Here is a 23,326-nt window from a genome sequence, read left to right on the forward strand (position 1 = left end):
CCAACTTTATAAAGACAAAAACAAGAAAAGACAGGTGAGAGTCTCTTGTGTTTGCGTAAGTTTAGGGGCAAGAAAATTGATTTAAGAGTAGTCAGTCAACTTGCATTATTAAGAAAGAAAAAATAAATATATTTATATTATATGGTTAGTCAATTACGTGCATTATTAAGAAATAAATATAAAAATATGTGGATATATATATATATATATATATATATATATATATTATGGTCAGTCTCCACAGTCTAAGATAAATTTAGAAAAAAGCGTGTTGTTTGACCTTTTGTTATTGGGTGAATACAAAATTTATGTGTGAAATTTTACTGATTGTAATAAATAGTGAACATGAACCTATAATTTTAAAAATATAATGTATTCAATATTGATTAGAAATTTTAAAGGTAAATTCTGAATTTGTGTCGCCAGTAATTGAATAGTCTATAAAATGTTGTTACAACTTTTTCACTCATTTTCTTATACAATTTATTTTTTACAAATGCAAAAATAAATTACAATATAGGTAGATGCAAAAAGAATATTTTTTTTTTACTTTTTCTCCTTTTCCATTCACACTTCCTTTTTTTCTATTTCTCATATTTTTATACTAAAAAATGAAAACAAAATGAAATAAGAATAAAAAACTCAAATAATGATAAGTAAATAGATTTATAAGAAAGATATTTAAACATGTCATTACATTTGTATTATATTTGTCTGACTATAATTTAATTTATTTATTTCCTCATTACAAAAAATGAAATATTTTTTTTTTACAAATGTATTAATAAAGTTAAATGGTTGTGATTTCCACAATTTTGTGGGGGTATTACACATTATTGAAATGTCATCACATTGAGGAATTGCGTAAACAAAGGGGTAAGGAAATTGATAGAGAAGAGTAAAACTTAAATTATTAAAAAAAATATAATATTAAAAAGGTTGGATTATATATGGTCCAAATCTAAGTCAACGGGAGGTCATGCAGTCTAAGACAAGTTTGAAAAAAAAGGCATATTGCTTCAACTTTGACCGATGGAGGCAGATTCATGATTTTAAGTTTATAATTTTTTATGACGATTTTAAATTAATATATACTAATAGTTGGATTCATATTTATAAATATTTTGTGAATTTTTCAATACAATATAGAATTTGAACAAAGGCTATTGAATTCTTTTTTTTCTTGTTCAATCTTTCTAGCAGAATCCTCAAATTTTTACTGTCAATTCTAAGTACTACTTTTTAAAATCTCAAAGAAATATATTTTTTCTACTATGGGAAAAAGACAAATAATAAAGGGTGAGAGAATCTTAGTAGCTCGATTGACTGATGCTCTACTTAAACTTTCATCATGAGTATTATCATTAAGCTTGTAAAGCTTGGCCTGGCCAAGTTTGGGGGCCAAAGGAATTGGTCGACTAATTATCATAAATCAGTGGTATAATACACATCAAAACGCTTAAAATCTTGAATTCCAATCTCGTGATACCGAAATATTGAAAAAGGAGACTCCATTAATGAAAATGCAATGAGCATTTGGGTCCGGCCTAGCCAAGTCTTGGGGTCAACTGAATCAATGACTAATTATTAAAGAATCAGTGGACTAACATACATGAAAAATACCTAAAATCCTGTTTTTTAATATCGAATCCAAGTGATGTTCCTCTGTATAATATCCTTTCTTAATAAGCTCATTTCCTGTTCTGCATCTAAAGTCCAAAAATACAGTAATTTCTCAATTCACAAATTGTTTATTTTTTTCCACACTATCACAAAGAGTACAAAACAAGTTTATTGAATACAAATGAAGAAGCTAATGAATAAAAAGCAAAATAGTGCAGCTAAACATCTTTATTAATTCATTCTGGTTTCTTTATAGCTAGCATTCAAAACATAATTACAAATAGCTAAAAGTAGAACAGGTTCAAAACCACTCAAATGAAATTACAAACAATACATGACTCCAAGTAAGTACCATACGACAACTTTACTAAAGAAACCAAAAAGCATCAGAAAAGAACACTATCGGAAGAGATGCTGATCACTTCTATGTTTCCAGAAATGTGTTTTTGATTTTGCTAAGCCTCTTGACTACTTCTTTCATGGTTATTCTTGATTCTGGCATTTCCTTTGTGCAGTCTAAACCCAATTCTATCATGGAGGCTATGCAGATTTCACTTTGGGAAGTGATCTGTTCTTCCTCGGAAAAAAGATTGGCATCCACAACGTCCATTATAGTCCCTGAAAATGATTGTGTGATCCATTTCCTCAAGTCAAGATTTTCATTGCATATCTCTTCATCTGTTGGCCTTCTTTTGGTCAAAACTTCCATCAACATGATGCCGTAACTATAAACATCACCACTAGCGGACACTATTCCCTCCGAGCCATATTCTTAAAAAAGGATTGAAGAAGAGTTAATTGAAATACAACAACAATTTTGCATAAATAAAAACTTGCTCTTTTTACTTGTAGAATTTGGAGAGACTTAATTATGATAAGAGAAAATCAAAGAGAGTAGATTTTTTATACCTGGTGCAATGTATCCAAGAGTGCCCAATGTCTCAGTATAAGCCATGGACTTGCTTATGGCTAAAATTTTAGAGATTCCAAAATCACCAACACGAGCCACCATATCTTCATCCAAAAGAACGTTGGCTGGCTTTAGGTCACAATGAACAATTGGAGTAACATTACCATGATGTAGATATTCAATTGCCATAGCTGCATCAAGCATTACGGCGACTCTTTGATGAAGGTTCAAGTGGCAATCTTCTCTGTACAACCAATTCTCAAGACTCCCGTTGGGCATATATCGCAGAACAAAGGCTCTTATATAGTCACTAGAACAAGTAGTAATCACCGGAACAAGATTTCTGTGTCTAACATTTCTCATCACTTCGCATTCAGTATCAAACCTTCTGCATACTTGCTCATTTTCCAAATCCAGAACCTTTATCGCCACTACACTTCCACCAGATAATGTGCCTTTGTACACAGAGCCAGAACTTCCCACACCAATTAAATTTGATTCATCAAAATTATTTGTTGCTCGTTGAATCTCGTGATAAGAAACAAATTGATAAGTCCCGATCTCCGGTACTTTTTCCACATCTTTGGACTTTCCTTTCTTCTGTCGTTTCATTATCCAAATTGAAACCAACAAAAATATCAGAAAGGATGAAATAATCACTGGAGTAACAATTTTTAGCACAATCTCCTTTAGCTTTGATTGTTGTCCAGGATTGGTGATAGCACAAGAAGGAATCTCCAATATGTGTGCTCCACATAGACCCTTGTTCCCGAGAAATGATTGCAAAGTGGAATTTGCAAACACACCGTCACCGGGTATTTCACCTTCTAAACCATTAAATGAAACATTAATGCTTTTCAGGGACGAGAGTGTTTCCAATGACTTAGGAATAGTACCTGACAATGCATTTAAAGACAAATTCAAGAATTCCAAGCTTATCAAGTTGGCAAAGGATAATGGAATTTGGCCAAAAAATGAATTGTTCGATAGGTCAAGAGACTGCAGGGTTTGGAGTACCCCAAATCTGGTTGGTATCATACCTGAAAAGTGGTTACTGGAAAGATATAGTTCTATAATGGCTTTCAGTCCTCCAATATCTGATGGAACTTCTCCCTCTATAGAATTTTGTGACACGCTTAAATAGAGAAGGCCACTCATCTTCCAAAGGCTCAATGGAAGTTTTGATGAAAATTTATTAGAACCCAAATAAAGATGTTGTAGCATGCTAAGATTTCCTAAGCATTCTGGAATTGATCCAGAGAGCTCATTACCATCCAGAAATAATTGAACCAAATTGGATAAATGGCATACTGCCTCTGGAATATGTCCCTGCAATTTATTCTTAATTAGACCCAGACCTTGCAGTTGCTTAAGCTTACCAATCTCAGAAGGAATATTCCCTGTCAAGTTGTTTCCCGAAAAACTTAGGGTTATTACACCACTTATGTTGCCTATACTTGTGGGGATGAGGCCGTTGATGTGTGCATCTGCTGTTCCAAAGTTTTCAATTGTAGATGAAAGATTCCCAATAGAATTGGGCAGAACGCCATTCAATGGATTGGCACCCACTTGTAGATATCGCAACATCCTACAGTCCGCCAAAGAATTGAACAATCGCAACTCACGCTCTCTTGGTTGATTGGTAAGCTGATTATGATGTAGCAACAGTGATTGCAGCTCACGAAGATTTCCTAAATTTGTAGGAATTGCGCCTGTGAGAAAGTTATCATTTAAGTCCAGTAGCTCAAGCTTGGAAGCATTTGTTATGAACAATGGAATTTCCCCTTCCAGCTGATTGACTGCCAAGTTAAGTTCTTTAAGGTTCGGAAGATGAAGACCTATAGTGGTTGGAATTCTACCAGAGAGGTTATTGAAACTGAAATCAATAATTTCCAAAGAAGATATGTTGAAAATAACCTTTGGAATTTGACCGACTATCCGATTGTTTCCACAATCAAGAAATTGCAGAGTGGAAATATTTCCCAATGAAGTGGGAATAGTCCCACTTATTGCATTACGCCCAATATAGAACCTCTCGAGTTTAGATAAACAACCAATATTTTTGGGTATGTCTCCAGTTATATTGTTGAAAGATATGGACAAAATTTTGAGCTCTGTGAGTTGGCATATGTTGGAAGGAATGCTACCAGAAATTTGGTTATAACTTATACTTAAAAACTTCAGATTTGACACAATATTCCCTTCATCAAGCAAGAGACGGCCAGAAAGGCTATTGTTGTACAGACTTATGACAAGCAATGATGAGATATTAAACAGTGTTGTGGGAATGGAACCTGTTAATTGATTATTGACAAAGGACAAATATGCAAGTTGGCTTAGATTACCGACCTCCTTTGGAATGTTGCCACTGACTCTATTCCCAGACAAACTGAAGTTCAGCAACTTTGTGGCATTTCCAATAGAAGGAGGGATTATACCCGTGAGGCTATTGTTCCTGAGATTTAACACTCTAAGTTCGGGTACATACCATGGCCCTTTCCACATTTCACCACCGAGTTTATTGAAGGCCAATGAAATTACTTGAACTCTTCGGTGTTGAAATAAACTTGCTGGTATACTTCCTTCCAGCTGATTGTTGTTGAGATTGAGAACACTGAGAAAGGACAAATTGGCCAAAGATGGGGAAATTGTGCCTTGCAGTTGCAAATTAGGAAGAGCCAAGGCCACAACCCTTTGCCTTTTTGAACTGCAAGTGACACCGAACCAAGAGCAAAAAGAAGTATTGTTGGTCCAATTAATGGCTAAAAAATGAGTGGGACTTGTAACAAGATTTTGGAAAGCTAGTAAAGCTTGTTGGTCAGTCTCATTTGAGGAAGCAAGTGATATAGAAAATTGAATTAGAAAGAGAAGAATCAATAAGACAATGTTCTTCTTCATTTTGAATTAGTATATAGATTGCTGCAAAGGGATTTATGTTTCAAATGTATTAATCCATTATATATATATAGCACCACTTATGTTGTTGACATGACAGAGGAATTGGTCTTTGCCCAAGTCTTCACGACATCAAACATTTGATTACATAATAAAATGTTATCAAATAATAAGATAATGAAAAAGTCTTAAAGGCATTACAGAAGGAAAAATTACCTCATAAATGTATTTAAGACTTTATGTTCAAGCACAATTTTATTTTTTATTTAATTTCAATTTTAAATGCCTACTAAATGTTACTCCTATAATTTTGGTGAATTCCTAATTTTCTAATGTGCTAATTATGAAAGGGTAGATTTCAAAATAATAGGGACGTAGACGTGTAAGATGTTATTTGGACGGATTAAAATAGGGTAATTTTATAAATAAATGAATCATTGTCCAATCTTGTTTAGAATTAGTCTTGTTAAGATAAACTAAACAATGAATCATGATAGTCTAACTCGTTCAACTTAATTCACCATTTTTACAATTTCAAACATTTCAACTTGCTTTAAAAAAAATCGACGTGCCTACTTCAATAAGGACATTTCTAGAAAAAAATTTAATGGTCATAATGAAAAAACAATCATATCCATGAAGATGTTTAAAATCCTCAAAATAGCAAGACCTCCATTCTACAACTCAAATGTTAATTACCAAACCAAGAAAAATATTTATCCACCCCCACCCCCACTTTTTTTTTCCTTATACAACTCAAATGTTAATTAGCAAATAAAAAAAAAACATTCTCCCCCCACGATACTAATTAGTAATTACTAATACAACAACTTAATTGTAAGTGATAACATATTTGAATTAATTAATTTAATTTAATTTTTATTTATTTTTCAATTTCGAATTTAATGAGTTACCATTTTTAATATATCATTTATTCAATTTGAATTAAATTATATTTAGTTTTATTTACTTAACATGGTAATTATCCTATTTATGAGCAAAAATAGGGGTTGCATTTTAGATAATTAATAATTAATACTAGCACAATATTTTTCTCAATCTTCAATTTATATTTCTTACTGTATTAGTGTTATTTTTTTTTTTGCCATATTTAGGCTTTATTCAATACTGCACAATTGTATGATATTGATATAAATTGTGGCTTTTTTCGAAATGATCTTGTAAATTGGTTAGTAATAATACATTTTACAATTATTCTTTGTGTATAAAAATGATTCATAATATGATCTTGTGTATGATATTTTTGTCTAAATCATGATTGCAAAAATATGATTATATTGTTTTGGTATATTTATATGAATTGTGGGTTTAAATGAATATATTAAGAAAGTCTTAATTGTACAATATCAGTATGAAATATGATTTAAACTATGTGGTCTATATGAATTGTGTTATGAATAATGATTTAAACTATGTGGTCTAGATTGTCCAAATTTATATATCTCTTAATTGTACAGTATCAATATGAGATATGATTTCAAAATTAAATGGACCTACTGTATGAAATTGGTATGAATTGTGTTTTCGAAATGATCTTTATAAAGTGGTTTGTAGTAGAATTCATAATGATATTTTTTATAGTTCAAAATTAGTCTTAAACAGTTATAAACATTTGTTGAAATCACAAAATTAAACCATAATCATACAACAGGTTCAAATTTATACATTTCTTGAAAGTTGACTCTCTATATATATATATCAATATAATACAATTGAAAATATTTTATTTTTAAAAACCACACCAAACTGATATAATAGACCAGTTCTAACAATAAAAATTAGTCTATGAACCAATTATATACACAAGTAGTTATGAGAAAATATTACAATTTATAAACATTTGTTTGAAACCACAATTGATACCAATACCATATAGTTGATTCATTAACTTGCGAAACCAAAAAATAAATCAAAATCAAACAATATATTCATTCAAATTTGACACCATGAATTATACCTAAATTAATACAATGTAACGGTATTCTAAATTTGATCAATATAGATTAAAATTTATATTTTTTTCTTATACAGAAGATTTATTGTAAGAATTACTACACCAAATCAGTGTATTTACACATCTGTAAGATAAAAATTTATACCTAACCCTTTAATTTAAACTGATTACGTTAACCAAGTCTCAATAGTAGTGTCTATATCAAGTTGAGTCGACTAAACATTAATCAAGCTTTTGTAGTCTTGGTAGGACTAGTAGTATTTTTTTTTTCGGGAATAGACCCTACACGAGGCTCCCACCTCTCGTGCGCGGCCAGGGGTTAAGCCGCTCACCCCCAAGCTGTATTATACATAAAACAGAAAAAAATACAAGGAGGGGGCATAGACCTAACCTCCAATCCTATGGTGGTTCATAAGCCGGTCATCCTACTAAGGTCAGCCAATTCATTCCCGATACATGCACACGAAAAGAAAACCTAAAAACTATTCACCTAAAGGAGAGGACTCCTCTCGACACAAAGAAACTAGGAAAGCATAAATAAGGGGGAGCACTGTAATTGGGTGCTCAATCCAAGGGTGCAAAATGAAATATTAAATCATGGAGGCTTTTTAATCCGTTTGGTCTTCCTCCGTCTGAAGCTGGGCAGACCGACTCTATCTAGCATGTAGTATCCTCGAGTACCAGGAGGTAGCTGCTGGAGGGTGGTGTAGTGGCCTGGAGTGGTAAGAATGTGACTGTGCTTGGAGAGAGCATCCGCAGTGAAGTTTGCCTCCCTGTATAAATGCCTGCAAGAAAAGAAAGTAAATAATTTGAAAATAACAACAAGGTCATGAGTTACCTGGTGAAGGCTCCACGGAGGTTTCGTTTGATGATTGATCCATTTAGTGAGCAACTCCGAGTCAACTACTAGGATAACGTGCTGAAAGCCCTTTTGAATGCACCATTTAAGCCCATAAACTGCCGCCTCTAGTTCGGCTTGATTGTTGGTTCCCTCCCCTAACGGTATGGCGTAGGCGAAGATGAATTTACCCATGTGATCTCTTAAGATTCCACCCCCCAGTTGGCCCCGGATTACCCAACGCACTGTCGTCAGTGTTCAGCTTGACGAAACCTAGTTGTGGCTTAATCCACGAGACTTGGGTGATCTTCATCTCATGAGTACACTTATCTATACAGGAGATGGTGTGGATCCAGTTCGAGGGCCAATGGATATAGGGGTACGCGACTCCAAGGAGATTTGAGATGTCCTTGAAAATTGCAAATTTCACTCTCGCCAAACTAGAACTCTTCCCCCCGTATTTGCTCGCGCACCTATTCTTCCACAAATTCCAACATATAAATATTGGGGTGGAGTGAAGGATAAGTTTGTGAGCCCAATGGTATTTTTTCCATGGATAACAAAGTTTTTTCCATGAAGCCCAATGGTATTTTTTCTTGTTATCCTTCCACCCCCAGAAAAAATCAGCGGTGACTCTCTCAATCTGTTTGAGAGTAGTACGGGGGGGAGTAATGGCCGAAAGAAGGTGAATCGGGAGCGACTGAAGTACGTATTTCACGAGTGTAGCTCTACCGCCGTAGCTGAGGATTTTGGAGTGCCACCCTCTAATTCTGTTGACAACCTTAGAGACCATGTTCGTGTAGTACATGACTCTTTGCCTGCCAATGTACAGAGGACATCCTAAGTAGGTGATGGGACTATGCTTCTGAGTGAAACCCATAACCTATTTCACCGTTTCCACATTGTCTTAGAGTGCATTGGAATGCATCATGAAGTGGCTCTTATTTTTGTTTATAAGCTGCCCCGATGTCTTTTCATACAGAGTCAAGGTCTTCATGATAATTTGAAGAATTTCCCTCCTTCCGGAGGAAAAAATGATAACGTCATCCGCAAAACTCAAATGGTTAATTTGTGGGCCTCTTTTCTTCATATAAAAACCATGGTAGAAGTGGTAATTATAAAGACTATTCAGCATTCTGTAAAGTACCTTCGCTCCCAAAATGAATAAAGCGGGAGCAAGAGGATCACCCTGTTTGAGCCCTCTGGTGGAATGGAAAAAACCATGTCTAGATCCATTAATAATAACAGAGTACCAATTGTTAGACATGATTCGCCAAATCATATCAATAAAGGTCTCACCGAAGCCCATCCTTCTCAGTACCAGACAAGTATAAGACCAAGAGACTCTATCATATGTTTTGGCCATGTCTAACTTGATAACCATGTTGTCACCAATAACGGGCTTTCTGATATCGTGGATAATCTCCTGTGCTAGCATGATATTTTCGGAGATGCTTTTTCCTTTTACAAATCCAGATTGATTGGGAGAAATAAGAACGGGGAGAATCGGTGCAAACCTGAGGCTAATGAGTTTTGATATGATCTTATTGGTGAAGTTACTGAGACTAATGGGTCTATAGTCAGAGAGTGTGTTGGGGTGATCTACCTTAGGGAGCAAGACCAAACAAGCATGAGAAAAGAATTTAGGCATAGCATACCTTCCGAAGAAAGAAGTAATGACTGCTAGTAGGTCCTCCAAAATAATCTCCCAGCAAGTTTGGAAGAATTTTCCATTCATACCATCTGGACCAGCTGCAGAGTTAGGACTCATGGAGAAGACCACATGTTTCAATTCTTTAATGGTACGCATGGCTTGAAGGATTTCATTCTGAGCATCTGTGATTATTCTAGGAATGTAATTCAAGATGTTCTCCGGAATCGGAGATTGATCACCTGTGAATATTTTCTGAAAATGATCGCAAGCTGCTCTAGCAATTACTCGTCGCCCTGAATCTAATCCCCTTCTTCGTTAGTAACCTTGTGAATGAAAAGTCGCCTTCTCCTACCACGGATTAAAGCATGGAAATACTTGGTGTTAGCATCTCCATCCTTGAACCAATGTAGCTGAGTTTTTTGTTTGAGAATGTTTTCTTCAATTTTAAGAAATCTGATGTATTCGGCATTGAGAGCATGCAATTACATCCTATTCTCTTCATTATTGGATACTATCAGATTTTCTTCGGCGATTTTCACTAGTTCTTCATATTCCCTAACCTTGGCAAAAATGTCGCCGAATTCCACTCGCGACCATTTGCTAAGTGTGGAGGAGAGCCTTTTCATTTTTTGGTGAAAGGACCACATTGGGTTCCCTGTCATGGGTCTGTCCCAACAAGACTCTACAGTGTCGAGAAAAGTAGGGTTATCCACCCAACAGTTCAAGAATTTAAAATATTTAATAGTGGAATCCTGTCTTTCATTCATTTCTATAAGTAGAGGGTTATGGTCAGAACCAGTAGAGGGGAGATGGGTGACTGAAGTGTGAGGCATAGCGGCTAACCAGTTATCGGACACCATAGCTCTATCGAGTCGCTTCCATATTCTTTTATGCATATCTCGTTGATTACACCAAGTGTAGTCTGAGCCATGATACCCCAAATCTGTTAGGCCACATGCTTCAATAACGCTAATGAATTCAAAGCTTTTGTTCATGTTGTAAGGGATTCCACCTAGTTTCTCATTCGTGGAGGTGATGACATTGAAGTCCCCAACTGTGCACCATGGAAGGTTAGTGGAAGCGTGATGCATAAGTCTATCCCAAAGCGGTCTTCTAAGAGTATGTTTGCATTTTCCATAAACAAATGTCATGAGAAATGCACTTTGATGCTCTACATGTTTCATCTCGCAAGTTATCTGTTGGTCGTCAACGTCGATAACTTTACAATCAACATCCTGTGTTCAGAAGATCCAAATCTTACCATTATGATTGCACACGGACCTATCCATACTAAGGTTGATTCCAAAGCTTTGGAGATGAACATTGTTAGAGAAAGGTTCTAGGATGGAGATTATGGACGTTTGGTGGATATGTTTGAGCGACTTAAGTCTATCTATGACGCCTTTGGTATTGATTCCCCTAGCATTCCATATAATTGTGCTAATCATTGATGGGATCTAAGGTTGCGGAGCCTAGTGTTTGGTCTGTTACTAGGAGCATGAATAGTAGTAATTTTAGGATTGTGGTGAACCCCTCTAGGTGATAATCCTTGCTCACTAGCTAGTTGGTTCATTTCATCGTTCGTGATTTTAGTCGTGATCCTAGAAGGTGCAGCTGTATTATTTGACTGTTCAACAGTCTCTTCTTCATCCTCTAACCCAACCTCACTTTGAAAGTCTTTGTCATATTTATCCTCCGAGTGTATAACACCATATTCATCATCACTATCAGGAGCTGAGATCTGAGCCTCCTTAAAAGTGCATAGGATGTTGATGGCATTTTCAGGTTGCATAAGAGGAGCTGCTTGAATATTCAAAGGGGTAAGGTTAAGAGGATCTTCACCACCAAAATCTGGGCTTCTAATTGGGGTGGTCTGATCTAGGAGGACATACTTAGAGCAAAAGTTTGAAACCACCTTACCAATGGTATTGTTTTCAACTCTATCAGCAGCAGTGTTTGTAGTGGTAGAGGTTGAAACTTCTTTTTGCTTTTCTAATTTCTTCTTTCTAGCTCTCTTTCTTCTTAGATTTTTAAAGTTACTAGGACTAGTTGAGAATTCTATATCATTAGTGTTGGAAATGTCTTGTTGTTTGGTGATAGAAACTTGCACTTGGTGGGAACAAGGACTAGGCACATGGTCACTTGAGGTTGTGCTGAAACTGTAGCCATTAATTGGGTCATTTTCAGCCCTCTCAATGTGACCAACCCTTTGTTTTTGGTGCTGAAAAGTTGTAAGTGTAGGTGCCATAGGCTGAACATTTTGTTCTTTCAACCTAGGAGCTGGACCACCTTCTAAAACCTGACTGGCCATATTTTGCTGCATATTCTCCTTCAAAGGAACAACAGAATTAGCACCTACAGCCTGCCTAGTTTCATTGGAGAGGACAGCTTCAGAAACTCCCAAATCATGCCATATTTCTTGCAAATCTGAAGCTACAATCTGGCTCAAGATCTGCTGATTATGAGGCTGAGAATGGCCTGAGGAACTGCCTATTTCCTGAGTGGAGATATGGCCAACTACAGGTGCAGGTCCTTGCACTTGGTTGGGACTAGGACTAGGGGTTGGATCACTTGAGAATGTGCTGAAGTTATAGGCATGGTGTTGGTATTTTTCAGCATTTTTAATGTGACTCTCACCATGTCTGTGGTGCTGGAATGGTATGGGATTAGGGGCTGGGGCTTGCACCTTTTTTTCTTTCAAGTTAGAGAGTGAAATAGCACCCAAGACCTGTAAAATTTCTTTTACAGAGACAGGAGCACCATGTCCCAGTAACTGCAGGTTTTGGGACTGAATAGGGGCATCATTCTTGGCATTTTCCTGCGGGGGAGACTAGTAGTATGTAGTCTTTAATAAGTCATTTAGTCAATTTTCTCTTTTAAAACTCTTCATTACCCCCTGTACAACAACTCTTCGACCAATATGCCCCTTTTTAAAACTAGCCAAGCATACATGTTCTGCACGTGCATATTACGTTAATTAATAATAAATATATATAAAAATAAATTGTTATGTGTACGTTATATTATTAATTACATAACTTTTTAGAGGTAATTTTTTTAAAAGTTATCTTAGAGTACAATTAATTTTAGGAGATTTTTCTACCTTACGTAATTTTCTAACATTGCCAGAAAGGCATATAATAACGTTATTAGAAATAATTTTCTAAGTTTAGGAGACAGACTTCTATCTCAAATAATCTACGTGTTCTCTTTTTTCCTTTTTGTCATTAGAAATTTCATCCTTACTCAATAATTAATTAATAATTTATAAAAATAGTGAAAAGACAATTTTATCTAAAATAAATTTTTTTAATGAAGGACAGAAAGTTCAATCAATATTTTAAGGATCTTCATGTTTTTAATATAGTACAGATTATTTGCTGAAATTAATATGAGTTGTTAAAACATGTATGTTTCAAGAAAACATATTAAAATGTTATCATAAATTAGTAGAAATAAATTTTAAATTATTTATGTGTAATTTTTAGGTAAAGATAAATTGGTTGTTAAACTTTTTTGAACAGACCAATAGAGGTGAATGGTTGTGATTTCCACAACCTTTTATGCCATCACGTTAAAGAATACATTGGTCGACGTTAAAGCACAAAGAAGACAGGTGAATTGATAGACAAAGAAAGAAAGAAAGAAAGAAAAAAGTATATTTATATTATATGATCAGTCAATTACTTATATTTTTAAGAAGGAAAAAAACTTAAATATGTTATCAAATTTTGAGAAAAAGATTTATTTTTGTGTCATTCGTTAAATAATGGCTTATCTAAGCTATTGTTTTTTAACTCCAATTTTGTAAAATTATTTTTTATACGTGGCCAATCATATTTTGGCTAGTCATTAATTTTTTTTTAAAAGGAAAAATTCTAAAATCATTTGTGGAATAAAAAAAATCCACCCTTATTAGAAAAAATATTACAAAAATAAATATGGAAATCAGTTCCAAAATTGAAAATCTGCTTTGATTCGTGTTTTTATTGTTGTTTTTGACACTAGATTTTTGTTCCCTAGTATTTTTTTGAGTCTATGTTCAAACCTTTAAGTGATTTTGAGTTGTGGAAAAGATTCTACCGTTAAAGGATGTTAAAGTTTTGAACCTTAAAGAAATTTCAAGTGGTCTTGTTGAGTTAGGTTGAATTCGAGCTCAAAAGATATTGAATTTTGATAACTAGATCGGAGGAACGCTACTCTTGAAGGTGATTTCGTGAAGAATTGAAGAAGTTGGAAATTTGGGAGTTCTTGTTGTTCTTCATGTGTTATTGAGGAAGAAGGAGCAAAAAGAGTACATTTAATCCAAAACTCCAATTGAAAAGTGTTAAACGTTGTCTGGGGTCTTGTTGAGTTAAGGCCGTGTACAATAGACCCTTCCTCCGAACCCTGCACATAGCGGGAGCTTTAGTGCACCGGGTTGCCCCTACAATTCTTTCAAAATTTTGGAACCTGTTTTAGCTATGACCTTTAGTTTTAAATTCATATTCTTTAATTATAGCTTTATTATTTTGAATGTCGGTAATATTTGTAAAATTTTTTGTAATTACTTTGAGTAAAAACCAACGGTTAATACAAAATATTTTAATAATGTACATTCCAATGGGTCTCTTCGCATTAGATTTGCGCAAAAATAGAATAAAATGATTTACTACCACACAAATATATATTATAATTTATTTCAGAGTAAAAATTTAAAATTATTTTATCAATACCACTTAAAATCTATCAATATTAATAATATTTATCTAATATTGTTTTGGTAAATAAAGCATTTTATTACCAAGTATGACAGTTTAAAGCTCAAGTTTACGAATAGGATGACAGTTTAAAGCTTCAAGTTTATGAATAGGAAAACAGGTCTTGACAAGCCAAATGTGCTCCGAAATACACTTCTTGGGCTATCTGTTGCAAGATTGTATCAGTGTTGTTACACTTCTTCTGAAATATCCTTTGGTTTCTTTCCTCCCACACATGATATATTGTTGCTGCCACGGCTATTTTGTATATCTCAGCCATACTACTCTTGCCTTTACACCATCTTTCTGCCCATTTAAGTTCTTGTCACAACACGAATCCGGGTGCGATGGAACTCATCTCAACCTACCTAGACAAGTCAGCCCAAAACTCAAATAAAGCGGAAATAAAGCAAAAACAGTTCAAGTAGATAGAAATATACAAAAATGTGGAAGTCTTAATCATTATAAAACCCCAAAGGAAAATGCGTTTGTCTCTCAAATGGAGCAAAACATGTAAAAGAAACGAGAGAGATTGCAGGCGTCAACAGATACCTCTCAAGTAACTTCAAAAGTCGCGGATGGAGGAACGAGAAATCTGAATCACTGTCCGAGCTCGTAACCTACACAGGTGTAGATAGCAAGGGTGAGTATGAAACAACATGATACTTAATAAGTAATACAGTAAAACACATATAAAGCTAAATAGAACAAGTAATCCTGACACCTCATCCAACCTCCACAACTACAATCTGCCAACAGAACAACCCAATCTAACAATTTCTATATGAATATATAACTCACGTAACACGTAAGTCACGTATGTTTCCACAACTCAATAGATAATATCAATATCGCACGTATTTCAATCTCAACAGCTCTTCAACTAATATGCCCTTTTTTAAAATTAGTCAAGCGTACGTGCTTTGCACGTGTATATCGCGTTAATTAATAATAAATATATATAAAAATAAATGGTTATGTGTACGTAATATTATTAATTACAAAACTTTTTAAAAGTAACTTTTAAAAAAGTTATCTTAGAGTACAACTAATTTTAGAAGATTTTTCTACCTTAAGTAATTTTCTAACATTGCCAGAAAGACATATAATAACGTTGTTAGAAATAATTTTCTAAGTTTAGGAGATTAAGACTTCTATCTCAAATAATGTACGTGTTCTCTTTTTTCCTTTTTGTCATTGGAAATTTCATCCTTACTCAATAATTAATTAATAATTTATAAAAAATAGTGAAAAGATAATTTTATCTAAATCAAAGTGTTTTAATAAAGACAAAAAGTTTAATCAACATTGTAAGGGACTTCATATTTTTAATATAATACAATTTATTTGCTGAAATTAATATGGGTTGTTAAAATATGTATGTTTCAAGAAAAGATATTAAAACGTTATCATAAATTAGTAGAAATAAATTTTAAATTATTTATGTGAAATTTTTAGATAAAGATAAATTGGTTGTTAAACTTTTTTGAACGGACCAATAAAAGTGAATGGTTGTGGAAAGAATTGATTGACAAAGAAAGAATGAAAGAAAGGGAAAAGTATATTTATATTATATGGTCAGTCAATTACTGGCATTTTAAAAAGGGAAAAAAACTTAAATGTGTTATCGAATTTTGAGAAAAAAAATTATTTTTGTATCATTTGTTAAAAGTTTTGCTCATTCATGTCATTATTTTTTAACTTTAATTTTATAAAATTATTTTTTATACGTGGCCAATTATATTTCGGCTAGTCATTAATTTTTTTTAAGGCAAAATTCTACAATCATTTATGGAATCAAAAAAATCCACCCGTATTAGAAAAAAACATTCCAAAATAACTAGAAATCAGTCCCAAAATTTTAAAAAACTGCTTTGATTCGTGTTTTTGTTGTTGTTTTTGACACTAACTCCATGTTCCCTAGTATTTTTTTGAGTCTATCTTCAAAACTTCAAGTGATTTGGAGTTGCAGAAAAGATTCTATCGTTAAAGGATGTTAAAATTTTGAAACTTTGAAGAAATTTCAAGTGAGTCATGTTAAGTTAGGTTGAATTCGAGCTCATTATTTCAATAGCAACATTATAAGCAAAACTATTGTTGACAATTACATTATTTTGGTTCTATATTTTTCTTGATGAGACATAATTTATTGAAATTTCTTCATTATTTTCAGGCACCTCAACCTCTTCCAAGATTTTATCAATTGTTATGTTTCCTCGCTCTTCTTGACCAGGTTCTTTCATATTATGACCATCTTAATTGTTTGCTCCTTTTCTTTTTCGAGGATTTTTATCTTTGGAACCGATCGGTCTACCACGTTTTAAGCACGGTTTAGACTCATTTACATTAATTAATTGTTCTACTGGGACATCAACTCGAATTGGAGCATTAGCAGCTGGATGTGAGATTTAGTAACTACTGATAGGTCAGTGAATGTATCTAACAGTTGATTTGCAATATTTTGCAAATAGATTATCTTTTGAACTTCTAGTTTACATTTATTTGTATGAGGGTCTAAATGAGATAGTGATAATGGATTCCAATCTATTTCCTTTTTAAGCTGCTTATTTTCTCCCTCTAATGTTGAGTATAGTGATTCATCAAAGTGACAATCAAAAAATCTTGCAATAAATAAATCTTCAGTCATAGGTTTCAAGTATTTTATGATAGAACGAGATTCATACCCAACATATATCCCTAACCTTCTTTGGGGACCTATCTTTGTACATTGTGGTGGAGCAATTGGAACACATACCGCACATCTAAATATTTTAAGATGAGAAATGTTCGACTCTTGACCAAAAGCTAATGGGGAGACTTTATGATAATTTGTGGGTCTGATTAGCACAAGACTTGCTGCATGCAAAATAGCATGACCCCATAATGAAATGAAAAGTTTTATTCTCATAAGCATTGGTCTAACAATTAATTGGATGCGTTTAATTAACGAAGGTCCTAAAATGCCCTTCAACTATTTGAATTGGTAGAAGATTACCCTCGGTCTATCTTTTGACCCCCAAATACCCCTGACGTTAATATTTTGGCACAAAAATACTCTTATTTTAACGGCTCACACTCATTAGGTGGATGTGAGGGCAATATTGTACCAAATCTCATAGTTTAAAAGTATTTTAGGTCTTTATCCTTTGAATAGTAAAATCACATTCCTACTCTTTCACTTCCTCTCTCTTTCACTTTTTTTCTTCTTGGAATCTTATCCACAATTTTAAATTATTATTTTTGACTTATGACAAAATAAAGGAGAAAAAAAGAAGAAAATAATGAGGACATTCATATAGAAATAATTAGTTCAATCAAAGATAATTTAATAGCATCTTTTCTTTTGTGTGTACCCCAAATTCAAAATAAACAAATAAAAAATATTTTTTTTTCCTATACCCACCTTTACCCCACCATGATAATAATATAAATGAAAAGAATATGAACATCTAGGTTCATTTCAAACTTGAGTTTCTGATATCCTAATAAAGATTAATAGATTAAAAAAGAATAAAAAGAGGGAATGAACAAGACAATTAGATAATTAATAGAAAATTTTGTGTTAATAAAATATAATAATATTGTTTTGCGGATTTTAGATGGATCCCCAATTATGAATTGGGTGTTAATCTAAAATAGGTCAATAGAAAGATATCATGAAATTAATAATTTTTTGAATATTATTTTCAAGCGTATTAAGTCAAAATATGAATTATATATGATTTTTGTTATTTATTTGAGAATTGTTTAAATTTGGACAAATCAGATTAGGCAACATAATAAAAAAATATTTAATGAATTTACATTAAGGGAGTTGTTAAAAATAAGGGTTAATATGAGTCAAATGGTTAATATCGAAGGTATTTTTGAGCCAAAAGGTTGACATCAGGGGTATTTGGGGGCCGAAAGGTTAATGAAGGGTAGTTTTGTACCAATTCAAATAGTTGATTCCGCCAGATCAATTTTGAGTACGAACATGAGCAACCGGATGCTCAATTGTTATCCTAGTGGACATACAATAACCATTAAATGTCTGAGATGTGAACTCAACAGTATTATTAAGACGAATTGTCTTTATTACATAATCTGAAAATTGTGCTCTTAACTTAATTATTTGAGCAAGTAATCTCGCAAATGTCATATTACGAGTTAGAATTGGAGTGTATATGAATAGTCTGGATTTAGAGCTATCGTGAAATATGGTTAGGGAGCAAAAGTTGTCCCATTTGGCAAGCCAACAAAGAGTTGTCTCCCAACTTCCTGATCGGAGCCTCTCAAGTGATGACCACATAATGCGCCTCAAAGAAGGGTTTCTCCTGTTACAGCATAATCAGAAGCCAAAAAAGCAACAGTTGCAGCCTCTAAATACCAGTAAATAAGTAAACAATGAATCATCGTCATAAGGTATTATCACGATTGTGCTTTGCCATGATCATTAGGTCATCCTAGGACCTAGATAAATAATGATGAGATAAATCATTGAAAATTCAAATGTCCTATAGATGCATTTTAAAGGCCATGTGTGTTTTAGCTCGAAATTCTTAACTACTTCCGTAGCTTGGTGTACTAAACTTTCACTATGCACAGGATCCAGGAAAAGATTCGACCACAAAAGTCCATTGTACACAGTCTTACCCTACATTTATGTAAGAGATTGTTTCCACAGCTTGAACCCGTGACCTCCTGGTAACATAACAACAACTTTACCAATTACGTCAAGGCTCCCCTTTTAGATATTCTTAACCATTTGAGTAAAACGGCAACACCATGGAGAGAGTATTTCAAATAGAAGAAACAAAATAAGAGGGGGGGGGGGGGTGATCTTTAACATTTCTTTGTCATGTCTATATTCATGGACATGTATGCTTTATGAGCACATACAAGAACTAAAATACAGTAGCAAAACTGGACTGTATACAGCAAAGAAATGAACATATAATAGAGAAATGCAGTAGGAATAATGATAGTAATTACATGAGCCTTTCCTCATCTTTATAGATACATGGCAAGGGGAAAACAATACAAGAAAAAAAAGAGAAATTATCACTCTTCGTCGGATTCAAGGCCTGGTATGAACTCCAAACTCACATCGAATACCACGGGGCTGTTAGGAGCCACTCTTGGCCTTCCAGGAGCCGATGTCAGGCCTTTTGGAAACGCCAACTATTCAACAGAAATATGTGTAAGAGACTTAAGTCTGATAAAAGATCTGCATTAATCTTGGACTATTTCAAGTCAATTGTCAAGAATGCAGTAAAGTGTGAGCGTAAAACAGATAGAATGTAAGCTATTGCATATATGAAAAGTTCATGCGCCCCCCCCCCCCCCCCCCAAACTTGAAGGAACATCTGTAGAAAAGTATTTGGCCATCCTCGAGGACATTATTTTGAATAATTTCTCATCAAGCAGAACAAATTAGGAGGATAAAGTTTGAGAAAACTAGAGGCTTTTAAAGATTGTAGCCTTGCAGGTAGCTTCTTATCTGTGTAAGCAACTAGAGATATCATTTTTCTTTCTTTTCGCGAACAAGAAACTAAGGCGTCATTTGGTAGAGTGTATAGGAATAGTACTGAAGAGGGTGTATTAGTAATGTTGATATCAGTTACGCTGATATTATTTCTTATCAAGTGTTTGGTTTAATGTATTAAGGGCAGTAACCTTGTTTATCCATGTATTGACAACTCTTGTCTTGCTAATATCATGATTTGCTATGTATTAGTTATACACCCTATACTACATAGGGTGAAAATCCTACCAAACAAAGAATTAAACAATACCACAGCTAATACATGTATTATTTTTTCTACTACATTCTACCAAACGACCCTTAAAAGGGGCTATATCTAAACATGTGAATCATACAAAGAAGCATTTACCCCTAATTAATGTTTTGATTGCTATCTTTTTTCATTTGCCTTGCATCTGTAGAATGAGAAATTCAAAAGGCAGAGAACTTACAGATCCAGGTACATAGAGTCGACGTAGTCCTCCAACTTTCATGCTCAGGATCCCTTCATCAAGTCCTTTGATTACCTACTCTAGCCATTGAAATTAGTTAGTCATGTATGAACTAACCAAACTATGAAAACTAATTCTTCACCTGCTATTACTGTTACTGAAATCATGAAACCACAAATTTTCATGAACGTGTACAAAAGTTTACCTGGTCAGCGCCTACACGGAAAATGTAAGGTCGACCTTTCTCCAGGGAGCTGTAAATTCATAAATCAAGAGATCTTGCAAGAGTTAAGACTTTTGAAGAAACAGTGAATTAAACGTCATTTATCCTAAATGCAGAATAATGAATCCATGCGTGTTTTGAAGGAAAGGGGAATCAGACTTTTTATAAGGTTATATGTATGAGCATTTTTAGAAAACAAAAAGAATTAACTTCTGAACTTTTCCCTCATGTCCAAAACAATGACCGAACTTAAAGAGGAAATTATAACAAAAATATTACAAAGAGAATATCATTCATATGCTTCAGTGGATGCAATTTCCAAATGAGCAAAAAAGGTCAAATACTTTTATATAATATTTAAAATAATCAGAAACTAATCAGAGTATGATCCATGTAATGACCTGTCAAAAATTTGTCCCGAGGGAACCATCGCAACATAATTTGCAGCGACCTGTCATCATGAAATGAAATTTGACTGATCAAAATAATGAACAGAATAAAATTTTGAATAGAACTTACACGGATGGAGTTAGACATCTTTTCTTCCATGTGATAATTCAAAATATGTTTAAGGAGCCAGATATCTTTTCTTACACCTTAAAAACGATGCATTACTTTGAATAGACTACTCTTTTCTCAATTTTTTGTATGTCCTTTACTTTTTAATTCTCTTCAAGTTATTCGCGATAAAACACACTACATGTTTTGAGAAGATGAAGCAGCATAAAATTTTACCATTAATTATCAAATGGGTAAGGCAACCAGCTAGTTTGGTGAACAAGAAATTTCATTGCACTATACTTCGTCCTTCACTTTTACATAAGAACAAAGTATCAGAAATCAGGATACATACCTGGAAACCAACAGGGGGACTAGGGCCTCGACCAACTTTGATGTCCTTATACTGCAAGCCTGACTCGTTTGTTACCATAGGAACCTTCATTTATGAAAAAGTTCTACTATTAGTGCGGTTCTCAGGTTTCCTATGATAAATGATATGTTTGTGAAACTTTTGCATCACGTAACCTTTGACTATATGTATCCTTCAGCAATCAGACACAGCATCCTAAGTTGACGGATATTCTATTATACTTCATATGTAAACTATGATTATATTATTTCAAGTAAATAATGAGTTTTATAGTAGATACCAACTTGAAATATCTCTGAGAAAGATGATAATAATGAAGCTATTTCAGTTCAATTGTTAGACCAATTTGGTTCTTGTTATCATTAGTTAGCTAAGTGTCTCAAAAAGACTACCTGAATAAAACGGCACTCATATTCATGCTAAATTGCAACTTCATTGTTGCAAGAAGCTTCAGACCATAGAAGTTGGAATATCCACTTTTGCAAATGTATGCATCCTTATAGCAATTGTATGTCCAACTAAATGGATTTCAAATCACAAAATATAAATAGAGTGTTAAGAATTCACCATATAATATTAAGCTTTTTGGGGAACATAGAAAAAAATTCAATAGGGACAAGTGAGGCTTGCTCAAGTGGTTGAGGGTTCGAGCACGCTGGAGGGTAAGTGGGAGCACTATTGATCCCCTTTAAAGAAGGTAAAATAAATCGTTCAGTAGGAACATATACTGGGTTTGGAAGTGTGGACTTACACAGTTACACTTGCCATTTGCAAGTAAAAAAATGGGATGAATCTGTGACCTAAGACAGAATGGGATAATATGTAACCTAAATGTTTGTGAGTATCTATTTTAGAAGTCTTTGGAGAAGGCACATAATCTCCTACCGTTCCAGAATAGGGATTGATTCTTGCAGGATCTTAACAAGGATACTCGAAAAGTAAGGACCAGCGCAATGACTGTAGTAATAAACTCCAACGCAAGAAAGCTGAAAATTAATCATAGTGGTTATACTGTGTCAACAATCTCCGTTAATGTGGACATGCAATAACTTATTTTAGACTACAAACCAAATGCAAGTTGAAGAACTTCTCTTGAAATTTGCATTAGTCTGGCAGATGGATAGCACTAAATGAGTAAATAAAACCATGCATCACATCGAATTTTTAGGGCAACAATTAATTTCCTCACAAGATTCTTTATTAAATAGTTCAAATCCGTCCCTTTATATTACATAAGTTTTGTTTTGGGCAAAGTACTTAACATCATTCCACTCATAATATTACCTTATACAATTTTCACAACTTTCAAGAGTTCAAAGTCATTTAACTGTTCAAGTTTTAAACTTCGATTATGACAGTTGCTCTATTCAAGTAAGTTTTGCATCACTTCTTTCGCCCAAACTTCCTTCCTGCATGTTTGCATCCACAAGGCACACTATAATAAGAGGTAAAATTTGATGGGCAACATGTTCAACCAAACAGGTGTATTCTCCATGACTATGTAATATGTATTCCATACTACCCCATAAACTGAAAATTCATGGCCTCAAGTGCTCTACAAGGTATATTTGAAAAATTTACATCTAAAAGTACTCATTCTCTCAAATGTCATTATATTATTTATGATTTATGTTTGCTTG

The 23,326-nt window shown here is 33.8% G+C and overlaps 2 protein-coding genes and 1 long non-coding RNA gene across 4 annotated transcripts in view; all 3 read right to left on the reverse strand.

Annotated features, from left to right (window-relative positions):
* Positions 1 to 23,326, reverse strand: part of LOC129870067 (peptidyl-prolyl cis-trans isomerase FKBP16-3, chloroplastic) — a 33,982-nt gene that overhangs the window by 9,486 nt on the left and 1,170 nt on the right. The window contains exons 3-7 of one of the 2 annotated variants that reach the window (XM_055944650.1): positions 21,669 to 21,752; positions 21,217 to 21,266; positions 20,798 to 20,846; positions 20,593 to 20,667; positions 19,546 to 19,797 (exon numbers count right to left, since the gene is read on the reverse strand). The exons of the other annotated variant lie outside the window; for it this stretch is intronic. Of the exons in view, the coding sequence (XP_055800625.1) occupies positions 19,678 to 19,797; positions 20,593 to 20,667; positions 20,798 to 20,846; positions 21,217 to 21,266; positions 21,669 to 21,752 (378 nt within the window). The 3' untranslated portion in view covers positions 19,546 to 19,677. Of the gene's footprint in view, positions 1 to 19,545; positions 19,798 to 20,592; positions 20,668 to 20,797; positions 20,847 to 21,216; positions 21,267 to 21,668; positions 21,753 to 23,326 lie in introns of those variants that run through there. 2 annotated transcript variants of the gene reach the window in all.
* Positions 1,837 to 5,423, reverse strand: LOC129870066 (receptor kinase-like protein Xa21). The gene is made up of 2 exons (XM_055944649.1): positions 2,533 to 5,423; positions 1,837 to 2,394 (listed from the first exon to the last, which is right to left on the reverse strand). The coding sequence occupies exons 1-2, from the start codon at positions 5,036 to 5,038 to the stop codon at positions 2,048 to 2,050; spliced, it is 2,853 nt and encodes a 950-aa protein (XP_055800624.1). The 5' UTR covers positions 5,039 to 5,423; the 3' UTR covers positions 1,837 to 2,047.
* Positions 14,704 to 15,403, reverse strand: LOC129870068 (uncharacterized). The gene is made up of 3 exons (XR_008762025.1): positions 15,359 to 15,403; positions 15,187 to 15,254; positions 14,704 to 15,002 (listed from the first exon to the last, which is right to left on the reverse strand). It is a non-coding gene; the product is annotated as an uncharacterized LOC129870068 (long non-coding RNA).

The sequence above is a fragment of the Solanum dulcamara genome, chromosome 10 (assembly GCF_947179165.1).
Source record: "Solanum dulcamara chromosome 10, daSolDulc1.2, whole genome shotgun sequence".
Lineage (NCBI taxonomy): Eukaryota > Viridiplantae > Streptophyta > Magnoliopsida > Solanales > Solanaceae > Solanum > Solanum dulcamara.